Source organism: Stigmatopora nigra, chromosome 17, assembly GCF_051989575.1.
Source record: "Stigmatopora nigra isolate UIUO_SnigA chromosome 17, RoL_Snig_1.1, whole genome shotgun sequence".
Lineage (NCBI taxonomy): Eukaryota > Metazoa > Chordata > Actinopteri > Syngnathiformes > Syngnathidae > Stigmatopora > Stigmatopora nigra.
The window spans coordinates 1,198,530-1,217,684 of NC_135524.1; the positions used below are offsets into that span (position 1 = coordinate 1,198,530).

Consider the following 19,155-nt stretch of genomic DNA (forward strand, 5'->3'; position numbering starts at 1 on the left):
TTATTAGGACAACAATTACTAGAAAATGATAGATTTGAAATGTCAGAAAAATTCCATAAAAACAAATATTAATGGAACAAAAAGTACCATCAAAATTCTGATCAAAATTTGACCATCTCTTTTTTAAATAGCTTAAATCTACCCAAAAAATAACACATTTTAACATAGTTACTTCCGACTTATTTATTCTTTTTAAATCTAATTAGTAGTATTTCCTTGTCTGACCCACTTCTCCTCACAAGGATCATTCCACAACTAGAATTTCGCCAACACCCCCAATTCCTGCCTTCCCCAACCTGACCCAAAATGTCCTCCAATTCTACAACAACCCATCCACACAACACTTCCACCATTCACTTTCCCCATCTTAAATTTTATCCAGAATCGTCATGGAAACGCAAGGTAAACGTTTAGGCCACAAACAGCATGGGGCAGGAAGACAGGAAGCGAGCGGGTGCCGACCTGGAACCACTTGGCGTGTCGTAGCGCTGCCAGGGCCAACAGACATGTGTGTCTATCCAGCACCTCTCCCTCTTCCTCCTGCTCTTCCTCCTCCTCCTCCTCCTCAGCCTCCACTCTCATGGCGGCAGCACCCAACACTGCCACGAAACAATAACAACCCAAATGTAGAAAATAAAATGGTCAAAGACACACATCGTCACCAGGCGTGTGTGCTTCAAGCTAGCGTGTTTATGCGTGTGTGTGTGTGTGTGGGTACGCAAGTGCGTACGTGCACACACACACGCATGCGCACGCTAGTTTTTGGGGTATACGGCTCTCAGTCATGCCATGGAGTCTCCTTGTAGAACGGGTTCTACAATTCACAGATTTGTCGGGAAAGCTTGTGGAGTGAATAGAGTGTGTTTTTCAATGGGGTTTTGTTTGGCATCATATGGAAGCTTATTGCATTAAAAATACCAAAAAAATATTTTAAAAAATTAAAAAGCCTTGGTTTTAGTTCTAATTATTTTGTTTTTGGGGTTGTTTTGTGGAATACATTTTTGAAAAGTGCATTTGTTAAATTAATTTATTTTAAAGGGTTGCTTTATGATGTATTTTTCTTTTTTTTTGTATTTTATTATTTTATAGAGTTGGTTTTAGATTTTTTTCTTTGTTTTTTAAATGAAATAATTTTCTGTGGTTGTTTTTTGAATTTTTCTCTATTTTTAAAATTATTTTTGTTTAATGGATGGTGTTTAGAATTCATTTAATTAATTTAAAATTAGTTTAATTTCTGGAATTATTTTTTGAATTTATTATTTTTCTTAGTTTTTTCTCTGCAGCAAAAAAAAAAATTATAAACAAATTAATTCAAATAATGCATTTAAAAATCCCTAAAAATAAATTCATTAGAAAAACAAAGTTTTTAAAGAATTAAAACACCCCAAAAAGTACATTTGAAAAATGGCTAGAACTTTCTCCACTTTTAAAGTGAATACAATAAGCTTCCATAGCATCACGCTATATGATGGCCAAAATTGAAAAATACACACTCTACTTCAAGAGCAACAAGCTTTCTATTCGTCCAGCCGTGGACAAATCGGTGAAATGGAGAGTCAGGAGAACTTTTGGGGACACGGACGGAGCCTCTACAAACAAATACCACAAGATGGTTTCATTTACCGTGTACGGTAAATCAACCTTTCCTTTAAGTATTTGTACAGTAGTTGAGGAAGTAGTAAGTATTTTGATCCAGTCTACACCAGCCAGGAGTCAAAATAATTGAGTTTTCACCAAGGATGTCCTGATCAAATACTACGATATCTAAAAAAGAAAGTACTATTTCCAAATGTCTTATATCCACATTAACAGTAACATGTATTTAAATGACTAAACTGATATGTGAACAAACTTGATCACGAATACCAAAAATTAAGATATTTTAGTTGTAATTTGTTGATTTTTTTTAAATAGCAAGTTCAATAGTGTCATTATGAATATTGAAGTATTCCAAAATGTGTAGTATATCTAGAAATTATTGCATTATGTTACTCATTTTGTTAGCCGTTATTTTTAATTCTCATTTAGCTATTGAGGGAACCATATTTTCTGGCATATAAGCCGCACCTGTGTATAAGTCGCACCCCTAAAATTGCCTTAGAATCATTGAATTTTACATTTTTTTCCGGAATTTCTTAAGAAAGAACATCGCATGTAGTTTTTCTGACATAATGTTTAAATGTAAATTGCTATTTTTTGCATTTCAAGTCTAATATGTGCCTAAAAAAGTAAACCAATACATTAAATAGCTCTTTTTTTACCCTGTTTGTGTCCTCTAATAATTTACTTCAATACCTTTTTTACGAAGTATAATGAAATTGACTAAATTCCCATCCAATCTCTGATCGTGGACATCCCTAGCTTTCACTTGAAAGGCACTTGACTTTACAAAGAGACATGAAAATCCTCCAAAAAGTCGAACAAAGTGCTCCTACATCAATTCTTTCACAAGGAAGGCTCAAAGCAGGGTTTGGGTTAGAAGGTTTCAATCATTCTTATGCATCTGTACCTTTTTTTTTATTCAAACTACCATATTTTTGTGTATATTTGTGTGTGTGTGACAAGCTGAATCCAATACAGTAGCATAAGAATGAGTGTGCTTAACATAAGTTTTCCATGGAGGGTTTTTCTTAAAGTAATAAAATAAAGTCTGTGTGAAAACATGCTGGAGTAAATGTTTTTTTTTTTGCTGCTCTCAAATACAGCGTATGCTTCAGTCTGATATGTATATATATATCTATATCTAAAGTTTAATTCTTGGTCAGGTGCTCTTCCCTAAGTATGTTTTTGTATCCAAAATAAAAGACATTATATCCATGAAAATCCAACATGAATTTAGGCAGATATTTTGAATATTTATGCAGGCATTGTGTAATAATACTGGCTTAACCCTAGTCTAACTTTAATAGGATTGTTATTATAATTGAAGACATAATTATAGATTTTTTGGGGGAATATTTTAAATGTGTTTTCCTACCGTGGCCGTTGGTCTTCTCTTGTTGGTCCACCATTTTGGCTTCTACCTCATCCGTTTCCTCCTCATTTTCCTCCCCATCTAGTTCATCCTCTTCCTCCTCATCCTCCTCCTCTTCCTCTTCATCCTCATCATCATCATCTCTCATGACCGGAGAGGTGAGGGTGATTTTCAGCGTGAGTTTGGGTTCGGCGCTAGCTCGGACCACAATGGCCGCCTCAGATGGTGAACTGGTGACCTCGTATTTTTCTTCTGTCAGCTTCTGTGTCGGGTGGAGCGGAAAAGTGACTGGTCAGATATGAAGGTTAAAGGATGATAGATGACAAACACAGTGCAAAAAAAATAATAATAATAATAATAAGAAGAAATGAAAAAAATAAAATGTAAAAAATACCAAAAATTGCCTAGAAAAACGTTAAAAAAAACACTAATAAGGCTTTTAAAAAAATAATATTCATCTCCAGACATTAAAAATAAATATAGACAACAATATTATGATGTAAAAAGAAAACTTGACAACATTAATCCTATTATAAATTCAAATTTTGGCATAAATAGGATTTCTAGACGTGTTGCGTTCAGGGAACCACCTAAAAAAAAGAATTCTGGCCATTCCTGTCATTTTCTGGTCAAATGAAATGAAAAAAATGACTTTTCAGTCAGCCAATCACAGAGTAGATGTAGAGAACCATTAAAACTCCCATTTACAAAAAAAGAGACTATTTTGATTCTTTTAGAATGATATAAGACAAACAAGTTCCATAATTTCACCTGTATTTCCCCTGGCAAATGGCGACAAACAGAATGAAGCAACGTCTGCGTGGGTTTTTCCCGGCACATCAAGACCAGTTCCAGGTCCAGGTCTCCTTTTATGAGAAGCCCTTTAGCCACCAGGCCGATTCTCATCACTCCACACAGTACTTTCCCAGTACTTGGCTCCCTTTAAGACAATAAAGTTAAATATTTTAAAGCCTCAAGGCTTTTCTTTTACGATTTCCGAATGGTCGCAGTCGTCCCACCTGCAGTCAGCACCGGTTTCCGGTCCGGTCCCCGTTCCAGTCTCCGTTCCGGTCCCCGTGGCGTCCTCGTCCTCTTTTCCGTCAGCCGATTGGCTCGCTGGCCGTTCGGGGGTGTCGGAGGTGGATTGGTCGAGCCAGTCCGAGACGTGTTTGAGGGCGCATTCCACGTTGGAAACCAGAGTTTGAACCGCCTCCAAGTCGTGAGAGGATGGGTAGATGGCGGAGTGTTTGGCCATGACGTGGCGGTCGTCATTGCTGAAGGAACGGAAGGACCTCTGAAAACGAGAAGATGGACGTTGCGTTTAAATGAAGCCCAAAAAAATGGACATTATCATTCATTTGACTTGCAAATGGCCTAAATTCCATTTTTTTAACGTATGGCTAATAAAGTAACAAGCATTTATGACAGAAAATCAATAAATCTCAAAGATGGTTGATTTACTTGACTTTTATTTACGTATGGTGTCAAAGTGGCGGCCCGGGGGCCAAATCTGGCCCGCCACATCATTTTGTGTGGCCCGAAAAGTCAATGTCTTCTGTTTTTAGTCATATTTCCATTTAATTTATGATTTTTATATTTTCCCTTACTTAAGGGATATTTTCCATTAATTTATGATTTGAATTTGTTTAAATATATTTCCCCTCAAGTGATATTTTCATGATTTTAAAATATTTCCCTTTCTTAAGTGATATTTTCATTCAATTTATGACTTGTATTTTATTTTTTAAAAATATTTTCCCTTTCTTAAGTAATATTTCCCTTTAATTTACGATTTGTATTTTTAATCTTTTTACATCAGGTCATCCATCATGTCTGCACAAATTAAATTACTTTATGCAGTTCACTCCCGGGAGTATACATCACCCTAAAACAGTTAAAAAAAACCCAAAACAAAAGCCACAAATGTAATGAGCTGTCTCTAATGGCGGCTTTGGTGACCATAAAAGCACTTTGTGCGTCTACTTGACCGTGGGGGATGGGTAAACCCAGCTGCTCAAATACCCGTGTAAAAAATTTGAATAGTTATGGGCGCCGTCTGACAGGAATCCGGCTCAAACTGGAGAGGCGGCGACGGAAGAACAAGGTTAAGACGTCAAGGTAACGTTCAAAACAAGCAATTTAATCAACTCTCGTACAACGGAGCGCCCTCTACTGACACCGTGGTGACCTCGTCGCATCCTCAGCTCGTAAAAAGGTCTCGGAAAGAAAGCTCCGACACGCCAGGGTACACGCTACATCTCGGAGGGGGTGGTCATGTGACCGTCCTTGAACGCAACTCCATTAGAGGGCACGAGAAAATTGGGCCAATTGGAAGGCTTTTTTGCTGTTTTGAGGTCAAAGTGAGGGGAAAATTACAGTAATCCCTCGAATAGTGCGGTTAATGTGGGTCAGATATAATCGGAAAATCGAAATGATAAAAAAAATGTATAAAATAGGGGAAAATGTACTGTCTTTCCATGTATAAGGCGCACCACATTTAAAGGCGCACCGTCAATGAATGACATTATATATTTTTTCTATATACAAAGCTCACTTGGCGCTTTGTCTATTTTGGATGAAATTTAAGACTTGTGTGTGTTATAGTCATGAAAATACAAATATTATTAATCATAGTAACATAAATATTACAAATCGAAAATGATTGGTCAAGATAGCATAAATAACAAATGGGAAATGATTGGTCAGAAGAGCTGCAGAAAAGAACATGGGTTTTTGGTAGAATTTTTGGGGTCATTTTATCCTAATTTAGTATTTTGAATATTTTTTTTGAACATACACCAAAACTACTTTATCTATTTAAATAGCGACGTAAAAAAAGTACTTGAAAATGAAAAAATCCCTAGAAAATAGTGTGTGCGCACATGTGTGTGCTAGCGTCTTCATTAAAAAAATATAAATGTGAGCGCAAAGTCATTAAGGAAGATGCTTCATGTATCATGCGCGCTTGAGGTGGTGACAACCTGGCCAAGGTCGCCCGTATCATTTCCTGCATCACCATAACTCAGGACTAATCACGCCATTCCGTCCTACACACAAATACACTCACACACATCTCATTACCCTTGTTAATTTACAACCTCAAGTATACGCCTTGTTCTACACCTTTTTCGGATCCCACATCACGCGGGAATATTTACCATGACTGGAGGAGGATTGGTCGCAGGCTTCCTTCCTTCCTTCCTTGAAGCGCCTGCAGCTGCCGGTTGAGGAGGGGTGCCGTGGCAAGGTTGCTAGTCAGGATGCCGCTGTCACGCCGCCCTTCATGTGCTTGGCCGTCCGTCCTTTAGCCACGATTCAATGAGAAGATGCTACCTGAAAAAAATAACATTTATCATTTATTTAGTATGTATTATGTATTTTGATGATTCATTTGTTCTTTGTTGTGATTTGGGTACTTTGTGGTGAAGCTTTAAATCTCATACTTGAATAATGGCAATAAAAGTATTCAATTTAATTGAATTTTGAATTATCTCAATGGCATAACAAGTAATATAGTCATAATCATATAGTATAGTATACACAATCTTAATACATAAAATAATGACGTTTTTGCAGTATTTATATTGAAAAAAAATAAACATACTTCATTAATTCATTGATATTTTTCCTCATTTTGCTGAATTATGTTTAACTGTTCAGTCCTATGTAGTAAATAAAGTAATATAAAAAAACAATCAGTTCAATATTGAAAGTAATTAAATGTTTTTTTGTCATTAAAGAAGTATAATAAGATTTTGCACATATAAAAAACAACAAAAAACAAACAAATAATCAATACATAACAACAATGACTAATAAAGCACTAAATAAGTCATAAGTACTCACATAATAAGTAGTAAACAACATAAATACGTAGAAAAATGCACAAATAACAACAACAGACAAACACAGATACATAATCAATAAATAATAATATTTATTGATTATAATAACACGGACGCAAATATTAAAGCTATCTACAAAAGTCGTTTTTAAAATATTGTCACTAATTTGTTCAATAGAAGCAGTTCTTTGTCTTCTAATCATTGACTATACCAAAAAAAACATTAATTTTTGTAATAATTATGAGTTTCCGCCATAGAAAACCCATAATTTTCTACAAGCACAGGCCAATATCTTCCACCCAATCAGTCCTCTATTGTTTTTCACACATGCTCACAGATCATTAGCGTCTTTTCCTCAAGAGAAGCGCAAAAATTGCCATAACGCCTCCCTGGTTAACCCTGGGAACGCCACGCCGATGTTTGCACACGCCACGTTTTGCGCCCGAGGGAAAAAAACAAGGTGCCACGGTCAACGTCACGTGACTTTGTTTACCGACAGGAATGGCGTCTTGGTCATTAAATTCTGTTTTCCCAACAGGGATGAAAGGAAAGCCAGCCAAGGATAAAGGGATGAGACTCCGCCCCCTCCCCTGAGGATGCCCACCCCCCCCAAAGATGGCGTGATGGGCAATTTACACCTTTTCTCTTTTGATAAGCATCAGAAAAGATGGAAGGAAGGATGGAATCGCCGTTAATTAGTGGAAACCCGACTGCTCGGGGAATTGGTTTTTATGCGGGGAAATTTTCACATTTTGTTGCTAAAGAGGAATGAAAAATAATCCGGAATTGTGCATACCAGCTCTAGAATGTATTGATTATTTATTTAGCATTATTAGACCGTGTCAGCAAGCAATGTACCCAAATTGTCAGCGTCCTACAGCGACATCTAGAGGCAGAATCTTGAATTTAGCGCACCAATTGATTGGTAACCGCGTCCATTTTGTAGAAAATGATAGAGTTTTAAGTGCGCCCTATGTGAGTAAATATGTTTTTATGTTTTAAATCGCTTAATAGGGAGAATTGTTATTATTAATAAGACAAGTAATTAGTCAAAGTTGACAAAAATGTATTAAATAAGAACATAGACTAAACTTGCATTTAAATAGAACTAGAAAACAACCTATACTCCTGCTGTGTTTATTCCAGCCTAGAACAGATGGTATTCATGGCCAGCCAGGGTCATGCACCCCCTAATCTACAGTACAAAGTGTTTTTTTACTTACTTAGAATTTTTGGGATTTTGTCTAAATGATACAGCCATTTTAAAAGCTGCATATAAACACAGTGATTGAGTCTTCCAAATCATATTTAAGTGCTATTTGCGCTATTTCTACCCGGCGTCCATTGACACTTGGCAACTTAATCCGACTTGAAAGGCTTTTTGAGCGCTAAGCTGGTGTTTGTCTAAACACAAAGCCGGCCATCCCCCAATCATGGCTGTCGAAACTGAATTAGTGTGTGTGTGTGTGTGTGTGTGTGTGTTAAGAAGAAATAACATCAAATGATTAAAGAGTAGAGGATAGTTGGGCTTTATAGTGCGGAAAATACAGTATTGTATTTTTCCATATATAAGGCGCACCACATTATAAGCCGCACCCTCAACAAATGACATTTTTATTGATTTTTTACATATCTGATGTGTGTAGGTGGGTCTAGATGAAATAACATCAAATTATTAAAGAGTAGAGAGCCTTATAGTGCTGAAAACACTACTGTATTTTCCATATATAAGGCGCGCCACATTGTAAGGCGCACCCTCAACAAATGAAATATTTTTATTCATTTTTTCCATATCTGGAGTGTGTGTAGGTGAGTCTAGATGAAATAACATCAAATTAATAAAGAGTAGAAGATAGTTGGGCCTTATAGTGCGGAAAATACAGTATTTTTCCATATATAAGGCGGACTGCATTGTAAGGCGCACCGTCAATGGATGACATTTTAATTATTTTCCATATATAAGGCGCACTAGATTATAAGGCGCTTTGTCTATTTTGGAGACAATTTCAGACTTTTAAGTGTGCCTTATAGTCCTGAAAATACTCTAATTTCATTCATAGTAATACAATGAAAAGGAATGTGAAAGAATACAGAGTGTTTTGAACATGTATTTCTTTTTCTCGGCCTTGAAAATTAGCATATTTCTATACTGTTTACCCCAAAAATGAACTGGAAATGATTTTAAAGATGATACCCTGAAATGTTGGTCATGGGGAAAGGAATTTAACAGGAAGCGGCAATATACGTACGCAGAAAAAAATCCACGTAACCACAGTGAGAACGGCGTAACAACCACAAAGCGCCTATTCAAACTGCAGACCTTAAAAAAAAAAACACTCAACCACTGTGCTTGCTAAAAATATGACTACAAAACTAAGTTAAATTAAGCAACTGCACCAAATACAGTTAAAAAAAATGGATCCTTTATGCCCGTATGCCTAAATATTTACATCTTTTTTTAGATTAATGATAATAGCAGTACTGTAATTTAATAATGTACTTTGCCATAACAGGAATGGCTTTTATTTAAAGAAGAAGCAAAGCCTTATGGGATATTTTTTAACTGATTATGCAGCATAGTAAATAAACCTGACTATTTTCAGCCCTTAAAAAATACACAAAGTACTACAAATAAATTAACTTTTACATTAAATTGCTATATAATTCAACATACTATAATAAAAAATATCTTCATATCTCAACAAGTAACGTCATGGTCCAAAAATGGCCCATTTAAGAGATTAAAAAAAGGCAATATATGTTTAAAAAAAATAAAAATACAATACCTCCATTTCTGGATGAGCATTTTTTCAATTATGAGAATACTTTTGAAAAAATAGTGAATAATGTGCACACAAAAACATCACAAAATTAAAGTAAAAGCATTACTGTGAGGCTTGTCCAGATGTGAACTAATTCCCTAATGGCTGTTTTCTACCCGGCAACACACAAAAGCAGTCTGGCAAAAACACACACACACACACACACACTCACATTGCTTATTCTTCTTAATAAAAGCAGCAATGTGTGTGACTGCGATGTCAGATGATCTGATAAACCAGACGGGTAATAAAAGCAAAAGGTGAAATCCATAGTATATTTTAAAGATGTTTATCTTGGATTGACTGTCATTCCCTTTTTGTGTTGTGTATTTTCAAGCCTCATTTAATGTCGCTACGGCTTGCCAAAGAAAATGAAAACAAATGTGTAGCAGATAGCGCCAATTAAGACAGTTACACAAGGGATTATGTATTGATTAAGCTGGCGTGGATAAGCCATATCCTTTAAAATGGCCTTAAAATGGTTGAATTTGACAATTTCTCTCGTATAAGCCGCCCCCTGATTCGCAATTTTCTCCTCCATATTTATGTTATTAATAAAGAGTACAAATGTGTTACTTTGAAGGGATTTTTTAAAGAAAAATCATAGCATGTGGCATTTGTTATTTAGGTCAATATGATAAGGAAGTTAAATTAAAAAAGTCATGTGATCAGTACAACCAGGAAGTGTATTCAAGTCTTTGGGTGCAATAATTGCATGAGATACACATTACGCAAATATCAAAGTAATGAGCCTTAACAACTATTGCTGATATTGTAAACACTATGAATACATGTACCAAGGCTATTAGCGTTTAGCCAATCAGAGAACGTTTAAGTACCGGTAAGATGCGGCACCCCGAGCGAGCAATGGCGGGCAAAAATAAGTGTTTTTTTCACCTTTTATGCAAGAAACCGCTATTTTTATTCTTGAATTTCATTTTAAGACTCTAAAATTAATTTAATTTAGTGTTTAATCCGTTTATTTTTTCTCTATTTTGAAATAAATCAACGTATCGGCCATATTGTCTTCCGTCATGGTGTTTTGTCAAGTCTAATTTATGCGCGTATAAGCCGTAATCTCGATTTAGTCCTATTTTTTAGCGTAGATGCGAGAAAATACAGTAAATAATGATTGTAATTTAGCTCATATGCGTGCATTTACACTCTTGAATTTGTCGGATTGACGTTCGGGCTCAATTCTTCACTACAAGACCAGCAGTAGCTGATGACTGACTTCATTCATTCATTCATTCCGGGTTAATTTAGAGTCGTGTGCTCCACACGGCCAATTCATTACAGACTTCCTTCGTCTATCTCGGGGGAAGAAGAAGAAGATGACTGAGAAAAAAAGACAGACGAGCTGATTGTCAAAAGACTTGCAGTGGAAAAACGGCAAACGCTGAAATAACACGAACAAAAATTAACCTCATTTACCAGTCGTGAAGTTTCATCTTAAAATAGCAACTGGAAAAAGGCATTTGCCGCACTTCCGTGTGTGTAAATGTAGGACGAGGAAAGAAGAAGAAGAAGAAGCAAATTGCAAAGTAGGATGAGACAATAGAAGGCAAAGAGATTCAGCTTCATTCAACTTTTCCCCTTGGGAATGGTCGCCATGGCTGTGGAATCTTTTTCCAGCTCCACATCACACACAGACAGACACAGACACACACAAACCTAATGCGAGGAAAGTGACAGAAAAGAACAAAAGCACTGAGATACTGTCACACATATCAGAATATTAATATAAAACCAGGCTTTTTAAAAAAAAGAGAAACCTGTATCATGCTCACTGACCCTTAAAAATGAGAGGAATGACAACAAACAATACCGAACAACGTTATGGTTTCTTTTTACCAAGCCACGATAAGCCTTCATCTATCTTTTAAAAGCCTCGGAAAAACGGACAATGGCCGTCCGTCCTCGTCCAATAAGAATGGACGCTTGACTTGTTGCCAAATGGAGCTTGACAAAAGCGTCATTTTTCATTGCTAATAAGCTCATTGTAAAGAAATACAATACAAGGTTATAGATGGGAATTGGTGAAAGGACAAAAGAGGGATCATAATATATTAATAAATCAGATATGATTACAATGCCAAGGCGCAGGTGGTGTAGTGTAAGGATGTAAGACTCATAATATTTAGTTTTTTTTATAGATGGATTATTAGAACTGGATCAAAATCACTAAATATTCAGTTTTTTATAGATCTAAAACAACGTTTATTTTAGCTTTTTTTAAATATATTTTTTGATTTTCCAAAAGTATTTTTGAACTAAAAACACAGAAAAAATGGATTTAAAAAATTACAATTTTTAGATATATTTAGATATTTTTTTATAAAGGGCTTTTAAGAAATGTATTAAAATCCCTGAATATTCATTTTTTATAGATCTAAAACAGTTTATTTTAGCTTTTTAAAAAAATACTTTTAGATTATTTTTTAACTAAAAGCAGAAAAAATGACGAAAAAAATAGAATGGCCACTTCAAACCCCCCCTTTTTTTAGAACAATCCAACCAAGAATTGAAGCCAAATATGTATTTATAGGAATATTGTGACCAGGTGTTATGCTCTATTTGAAGTCTGCCTGTTGATTTGGCCAAAGTGTGAACGCGTATGTGGCTTCAGATGTACTTTCACACTGCAAATATGCGATATTTTTCAAAATATTTGCAAAGAATCCAGCCGGCTTTAATGACCATGAATTATTTATAGGCTTTTAAGACCCGTGTGTGTGTGTGGGTGTGTGTGGGAATGTGTGTATTTGTGGGTATGCTGACAGAGGGATGCTCTCTGCTGCGCTCACTACCAAAGTCACCCATTTTCAAGGACACTGCGGCGAAGGGGAAGGAAAGACAAAGAAATGACAAAGACGTCGAAAACTTGGAAACCAAGAGTCATGTTTCAAATAAATGTCAGCTACTCGGATCAGGCATATTTTTGGTTCAGGTCCAGTATCACAGAAACACCACATGCCGTAATTTTTCTTAAGATTTTCCCTTCAAAGTAACACAATTGAACTCCCTATTAAAATACGTGGTGAAAAAAATGTGAATCGGAGGCGGCTTGAACCAGAGAAATTGTCCAAATTCAACGATTTTAAGGCCATTTTAAGGGTGCGACTTATATGCGAGAAAATACAGTAACTAGGAACTACGTATGAAAAAGATGAAGGACTTACCGTGCTAATGAAAATGGTGGATTTCATCCCTCTGTCCTCCAATCCCTTTTTGAGGCCACTTTGATCCAGTTTCAGACTCTTGTACCTGCCAAAAAAAGAAAATAAAAGGGTTAAGATATTAAAAAAAGAACTTATATCCTTATATACAACTCAGATTTTCAGTTTGACAGGCGAAAACTTCCAAAAAAAGCCTTTTGCAGACCGAGAACGCCAAGGTGGTTGGCTAGCTTTTTAATAGCGTCTGGGTCAAGAATGCCAAGGTTTAAGAGTCACAGTTTGCTAATGATAGCAACCTCAACCTCATTTCCATTCTCCGTAAACAGATGACAGGGTACAGAGGTCATTGTTATACCCCCCTAAAAAAATATATACATAACCTTGATATACTTTGACTTTTTAAGAAGAGAGCCGACATTGGTCGAGGCACTGTTTAGAAATCAGAGTCTTACTAATGTAACCAATAACATACAAATGCGAATAGTAATGTTATTTTGGCAAGAATACACTGGTTCTCAGTCTTAAGTCGTCAAATGTTATAAAATAGGGTGTGGTCACTTTAAGAATATAACACCATTGGCAAGTTAAGTATCCTATTTTACACAAACAGCTGCCAATTGGCAAAGGCCGGCCTCTTCTAATTTTAACATTGCGTCTATAAGGAAAGCTAGGTGGGGGTGCTAGAGAACCAACTATGAATAAAGTATTTTTTTAGTATTATTATTGAAGATTGTTCAAGGAAATTGTGGATTAAATAGCCAAGATGAGTCTTATTGGACCATAGTCTGTTTCTTCATTAATGAACGCAATCACTCTGAGTCACGGTTCCAATTAGGATTGAAATTAAACCAACAATTCATTTTACAATTGCCATTTACTAGACAGTAATAGTATATACATACATCAATGTTAATTAATATTTCAAAACTCAGCCATTTGTCTGCAAACAGTCGGAGAAATTGAACACTACATTTTTATTCGTCCAGATTTTAGAGGCGTGGCTAAAACTAGAGCTTCACAGCCTTCTTCGACGATACTTTGTCACAACTCCCCCTGGTGGTAAGAAGTAACAAAAAGTAGTAAACACCATCATTTAAGTTGCAGTAAAATACTAATATAGGTATTTTTTTCAAAATTTCTCGCATGTTACCTTCCGACCAATCAACAGTGAGCAGTATCTGGCTCCACCCCCTTCAAAACATCAGTTATTAAGCAACTAACAAGCTGATATTTTTTAACAAGTCTAAAATAAAACAAGTCTTACAACTAGAAACAAATAAATCATTCATTGGCGAACCCCCGTTGGAATCAGCCAATGACAAGGCCCTCCCTGTTCCCAAGCCCACTGAGGACCCCCACTGTGTTAACACCTGCACCTTTAGACTAGTTAAATAGATTTATATTCTTAAAACCTAACCGCAAAATCCACACCAAAAATTGGAAAAAAATAGGCCGACTAAAAAGTAGTACAAAGTTGACGTGTGTCAAGCCAGGCTGTTTTTTTAAAAAGACTCAACAAATCCCAACCCGGCTGGCCCAATCATTTCTCTTCATTTTTGGTTGCCATAGCGACAGCCTTCACTTTGGGAAGGTGAGATTTTGCCATGGTGTCTCTGTGTATGTGTCATGATCTGTCAAGCTTATTTTCACAGTTTTTTGGGTGTTTTTAGTCACCAAGATGACAAATATCACAAAAAAGTGCCTTAGACAAAAGCACCATCTTTTTTAAAACTGAACATGAACAGGAATAATCGGACTTTTATGTATTTTTATATATTTTTGCTCATTTTTCATGTGTCATGATCTGTCAAACTTATATTCACACTGTTTTTTTGGTGATTTCAGACACCAAGATGACAAATACTACCAAAAAAGTACCTTAGACAAAAACACCATCCCTTTTAAAACTGCACATAAACAATAATCATCTGATTTTTAATGTATTTTTTGCTCATTTTTCATTTCCAGCTAGGGACTGTCAAATTCAACAAAATACCACAAGAATTTCCACCAAAAAATTCCAAAAAACATCAACAAGAGCTGGCTCTAGAGGTGACTGTGTAATTCCCATCAGAAAATATGCAAACTGGAAAAAAATACTATTAAATATACAGATACCACCACATTTGACAAAATCTTCCAACACAAAGCTCCTCCCCCACTGCAATATTTTGCACCCAAAAAAATCCAAAACATCAACAAGAGCTGGCTCTAGAGGTGACTGTGTAATTCCCATCAGAAAAACTGCAATTACCAATTCAATTCAACTCAATAAACGCAAATAAAATTGAAATTTTCAATCAAAACCTGGTGATTCCTACACCGAGACCCTCATAGTGCACTACTATCTCATCAAGAGGACTCCCCTCCCCCCTTTACTAAAGTATCTCCCCCTCCATCTATTTATAGGACTTCCACCCACCGACTATCAGGCAGATGACAAGAACGATAGAAACATTTAAGGATCAACATATCACTAAAAAAGTCCCGGCACTTGCCTTGCCCAGCAGGGGGACAAATTTAGACGTACTAGGCTCTGACGTTGCGATTTCTTAATCTGGGCGTTCTCGCTCAGCGCCATCGATCATCATTAGGAGGCCAATGGATGACCTGTCGACACCTGTGCCGCAATCGCTACCTCTACGGAGAAGGCCAGGCTTCAAAATAAAATGAATGGGTTCAGAAAAAAATACGATTTTTTTGCTCAAAACTCTGTTTGTTGTTGAAGTAGATGAATGACCTAGATTAAGGGTGTCAAACTTGGAATGATATCAACTAGATTTTATGTGGGTAGGACTATTTTCGATATAATATTTAGATTTTTGTTGTTTATAAATGGAGTAAAAGAACTGGATTAAAAGCCCTGAATATTCAAGTTTTTTTATAGATATAAAACTGTTTATTTGTCTTTTTTTAAAGGGAAAACATCTAATCATCATTCATTTCAAATGGAAACAATTTTTGGGAAAATTATATTCAATATTAAAGTGGAAAACCAAAAATATTTGTATATATTTATTGTTACATTTTACAAAATACTTTTTAACCTAAAAATGTGATAAAAATTGATTAAAAATTTGCCATTATTGTTTTAAAAAGAGGACAATCAGTAAAAATAATATACATCTATAATCTTCATTTGATCCTAAAATAATTTACCTACTAGGGCCGCAAAAAATGACACAGCGGGCCAGATTTGGCCCCCGGGCCGCCACTTTGACACCTGTGACCTAGATTGGAATAACTGCTAGAAGAGCAGAAGCTAATATTTACAATTTCGATTATCAATTTAATACATTTTTTTAATGTACACTCAGTTCAAAATTTGACTTAAAATGAACATATGTAAAGTTGACATTTGAATTGTTCCCAAGATTAAATCTTGATCTAAACACATTGAAACACAATATTCCTTAAAAAAGCAACACAAATCCAGTAAAAACATCCCATTTTTTTCCTATCTGCTAATTTTCTTCATTTGAGCAACAAATGAACACCATTTAAACCCAAATTACTTCAACATCTGTAAAGAAAACCCTGTTTTTCCTCCCTTAAAATGCCATCTACTCTTCACATTAACAAATCCACACCACAATCTGGAATAATCTCCGTCCCCGATGACACCAGTCAATCAACGACGCGTTCATTTATGTTCCGCTTCCCCGCTCGGCCGAGCATTTATAATTTCCCTCATTTACCGAAATACGTCTGCTATCGACGTTCGAGGGAATCCGGCGAGTCTGTTCGGCCGGCCAGAAAAAAAAAACTTAAAAGGATGGAAGATAAAGCGAGGCGGAGAGACGGGACGAGGACGTACAGAGGACAAAGTATTGTCTCCAGCTAATATGTAAAAATAACTGCTGCTGCTGGTGCTGGAGGAGCTAACTGGGTCACAGCATTTTCCAGAGAGTGAGAGAGAGAGTGTGAGGAGGAAAGAGAAATGGCATCGATTTTGGTCTGCGCTATCCACGTGAAACACGCGTCAAACTCCAACAAGGCCGACAGAAAAAGACTGCAGAAGGTGATCAACAAAGACCATAAGACCATCAAGTGTCCCCTACCTATCCTGTCCAGCCAGCATATACAAATCTCAGTGTCTTAGAAGGGCAGAGAGTATCATAAAAGACAATTTTGCATCCTGGCTTCAACCTGCTGCCTTCTGGAAGGCTCTACCGAGCCATAACAGCTAAGATAAACAGACTCAAGGGCATTTTGCATCTTTTGGCAAGACGTATGTGACATCCTTCAAGTGGTGTAATTCAAACATGAGATTAGCTAGCCTCAAAAGAACCAATTAGAATCATGTATGCATTTTTATTGGATTTAACTATTTTAAAAATGCAATTGTATGTCAGTGTGTTTATTTCCTAAAGGTACATTTTGTCAATGTGACGCTTTTGTCTCCAAACGACTAAAAATCCTGTTGAAACTTGCTCTCAAAATTATATTCATGAGAGAGAGTTTAAAATCCAAGTACTGTTTCATATCTAAGTACTGTTGAAACCAGCTTTCAAAATTATATTCATGAGAGTTTAATATCTAAATATTTACTGTTTTCAACAGTACTTTGACAATAAACAGTACTTAGCTATTAAACAGTACTTAGCTATTAAACAGTACATATATATTAAACTATCTCTTAGATATTAAACTCTCTATCATGAATATAATTTTAAGAGCTGGTCACCATTTGACCGGCGACCAAACGTCCGAGCACCAAAAATCCCCTCCATAGCAAAAAAAATAATAATACTTTCACAAACAAAAGTCACAAAATATAGATTGTACATGCTTAACATAATTGGCCAATAAAGCCAATTCTCCTTCTAGTTACAACCCAACAAAGAAACCATGCATAAATACCATGTGATAATTCACAAACACCGTTTTTTAACAGTTGCCCTTTGCTCCTGATTCTAATCCAGTGTTGCTAGAGTCGTTTCCTTTTACACCAACCAACAAATCAGCAATACACAGAAGCCATAAAACATTAAAACGAGAACACGCCATTTATTTAGCAAGCACTTTTAACGGTGTTTATTACATACAACCACATTCATAGACTCTAAATTTAGACTCTTCATCTACGTGTGGCATCCTGATACTCTAATCCCCATCTCTTACTAATTCATCATTTGACAACGATGGAAGTTTGCCACGTGAGAAGCTATTCGCCAAAACACGCCGCCACTAGCGCCATTTTTTTTTTAATTTAAGCCTTGTCATCAAACTACGAGGGGATAAACTAGAGAGCCTGAAAAGCAATCGCTAAATGGATTAACCTGAAGTGCTGCACTGAAATTGGTGCTGCGGCTACTCAGCTAGCTGTCGGCGGCCAACAGAAATAGCCCGCCTGAGCTGACCTCCACGCCGCCGGAATCGGAATCGGAATCATCTTCGCTGTGGCGCGAAACAAGGAATCTAACACCCGTAGTTAGACTCCATTGAGCGTGACAATAAATAAACCACACCAGAGATTATGCGGAGGAAATAAAAACAAACATACCCACATTTGCAATGCAATGTGCATTTACATCATGTGTAAACACACAGATGTCATTCCATTTTGACTTCCATTCTAACACAGCATGAAACCACTTAAAAACATTGCTTGTATTTTTAACATCTAAAAATTGTTGGGTACATTTTTTATGAATATCGTCTTGTTAGATATTAGCAGTCATCCATTTACATTTATGAAAGAATGATGAAGTATCATTGATGACAATTGATGGCTTTCAGCACCACGGACAGCAAACACGGCACACAAAAGATGAAGTTGACGAGAAGCAGCCACCACGCAAGAGACATTTGTTAAAGTAGTAAATTTGCAGATACCCGTGGCCTTCATACTTGACATTCCCACTTTTTACCCACTTACGCGTTACGCTATGGGCTGGCGTTTAAAATTCCAGGCACTCTACGTGCTCCTTTCTGACATATTAGACTCCTTTTCAAAGGCTCTATCAGATCATGTGTTTGCTCCAATGGGCCGGGGGTTCCTAGATTTTTTATTTTTATTATATATATATACCCAAATATTGCGAAGGGGCGCTTGGATCTTTTGAGTTGTCAAAGTGAGTGAGGCGGGTGTTTGTCAGACGTTGATCAGCCTTGACAAACTGTCAAGGTTCTGGATCAATGGCTCATTTGTGAGGGGGCGAAAGAAGGCTGGCAAAGATGTCAAACTCAATCATGGCACCACACAAATGTCACATTTCTAGCTCATTCAAAACAAACATCGCCAGAAAAAAAAAATAATAATAATACAGATACTTTTTTTAAAAAAATCCTATTTCTGCAGGCACTGGTTTTAACACTGGAATACATGTGTA

At 36.4% G+C, this 19,155-nt stretch overlaps 1 protein-coding gene across 4 annotated transcripts in view; it reads right to left on the minus strand.

The window, feature by feature from the left end:
- Nucleotides 1-19,155, minus strand: part of strbp (spermatid perinuclear RNA binding protein) — a 38,416-nt gene that overhangs the window by 10,005 nt on the left and 9,256 nt on the right. For all 4 annotated transcript variants that reach the window (XM_077737807.1, XM_077737806.1, XM_077737808.1 and 1 more), the window contains 6 exons: nucleotides 12,824-12,908; nucleotides 6,133-6,307; nucleotides 3,994-4,268; nucleotides 3,746-3,914; nucleotides 2,978-3,236; nucleotides 463-599 (listed from right to left, as the gene is read on the minus strand). In XM_077737807.1, coding sequence (XP_077593933.1) covers nucleotides 463-599; nucleotides 2,978-3,236; nucleotides 3,746-3,914; nucleotides 3,994-4,268; nucleotides 6,133-6,135 — 843 coding nt within the window. In that variant the 5' untranslated portion in view covers nucleotides 6,136-6,307; nucleotides 12,824-12,908. The remainder of the gene's footprint in view (nucleotides 1-462; nucleotides 600-2,977; nucleotides 3,237-3,745; nucleotides 3,915-3,993; nucleotides 4,269-6,132; nucleotides 6,308-12,823; nucleotides 12,909-19,155) is intronic.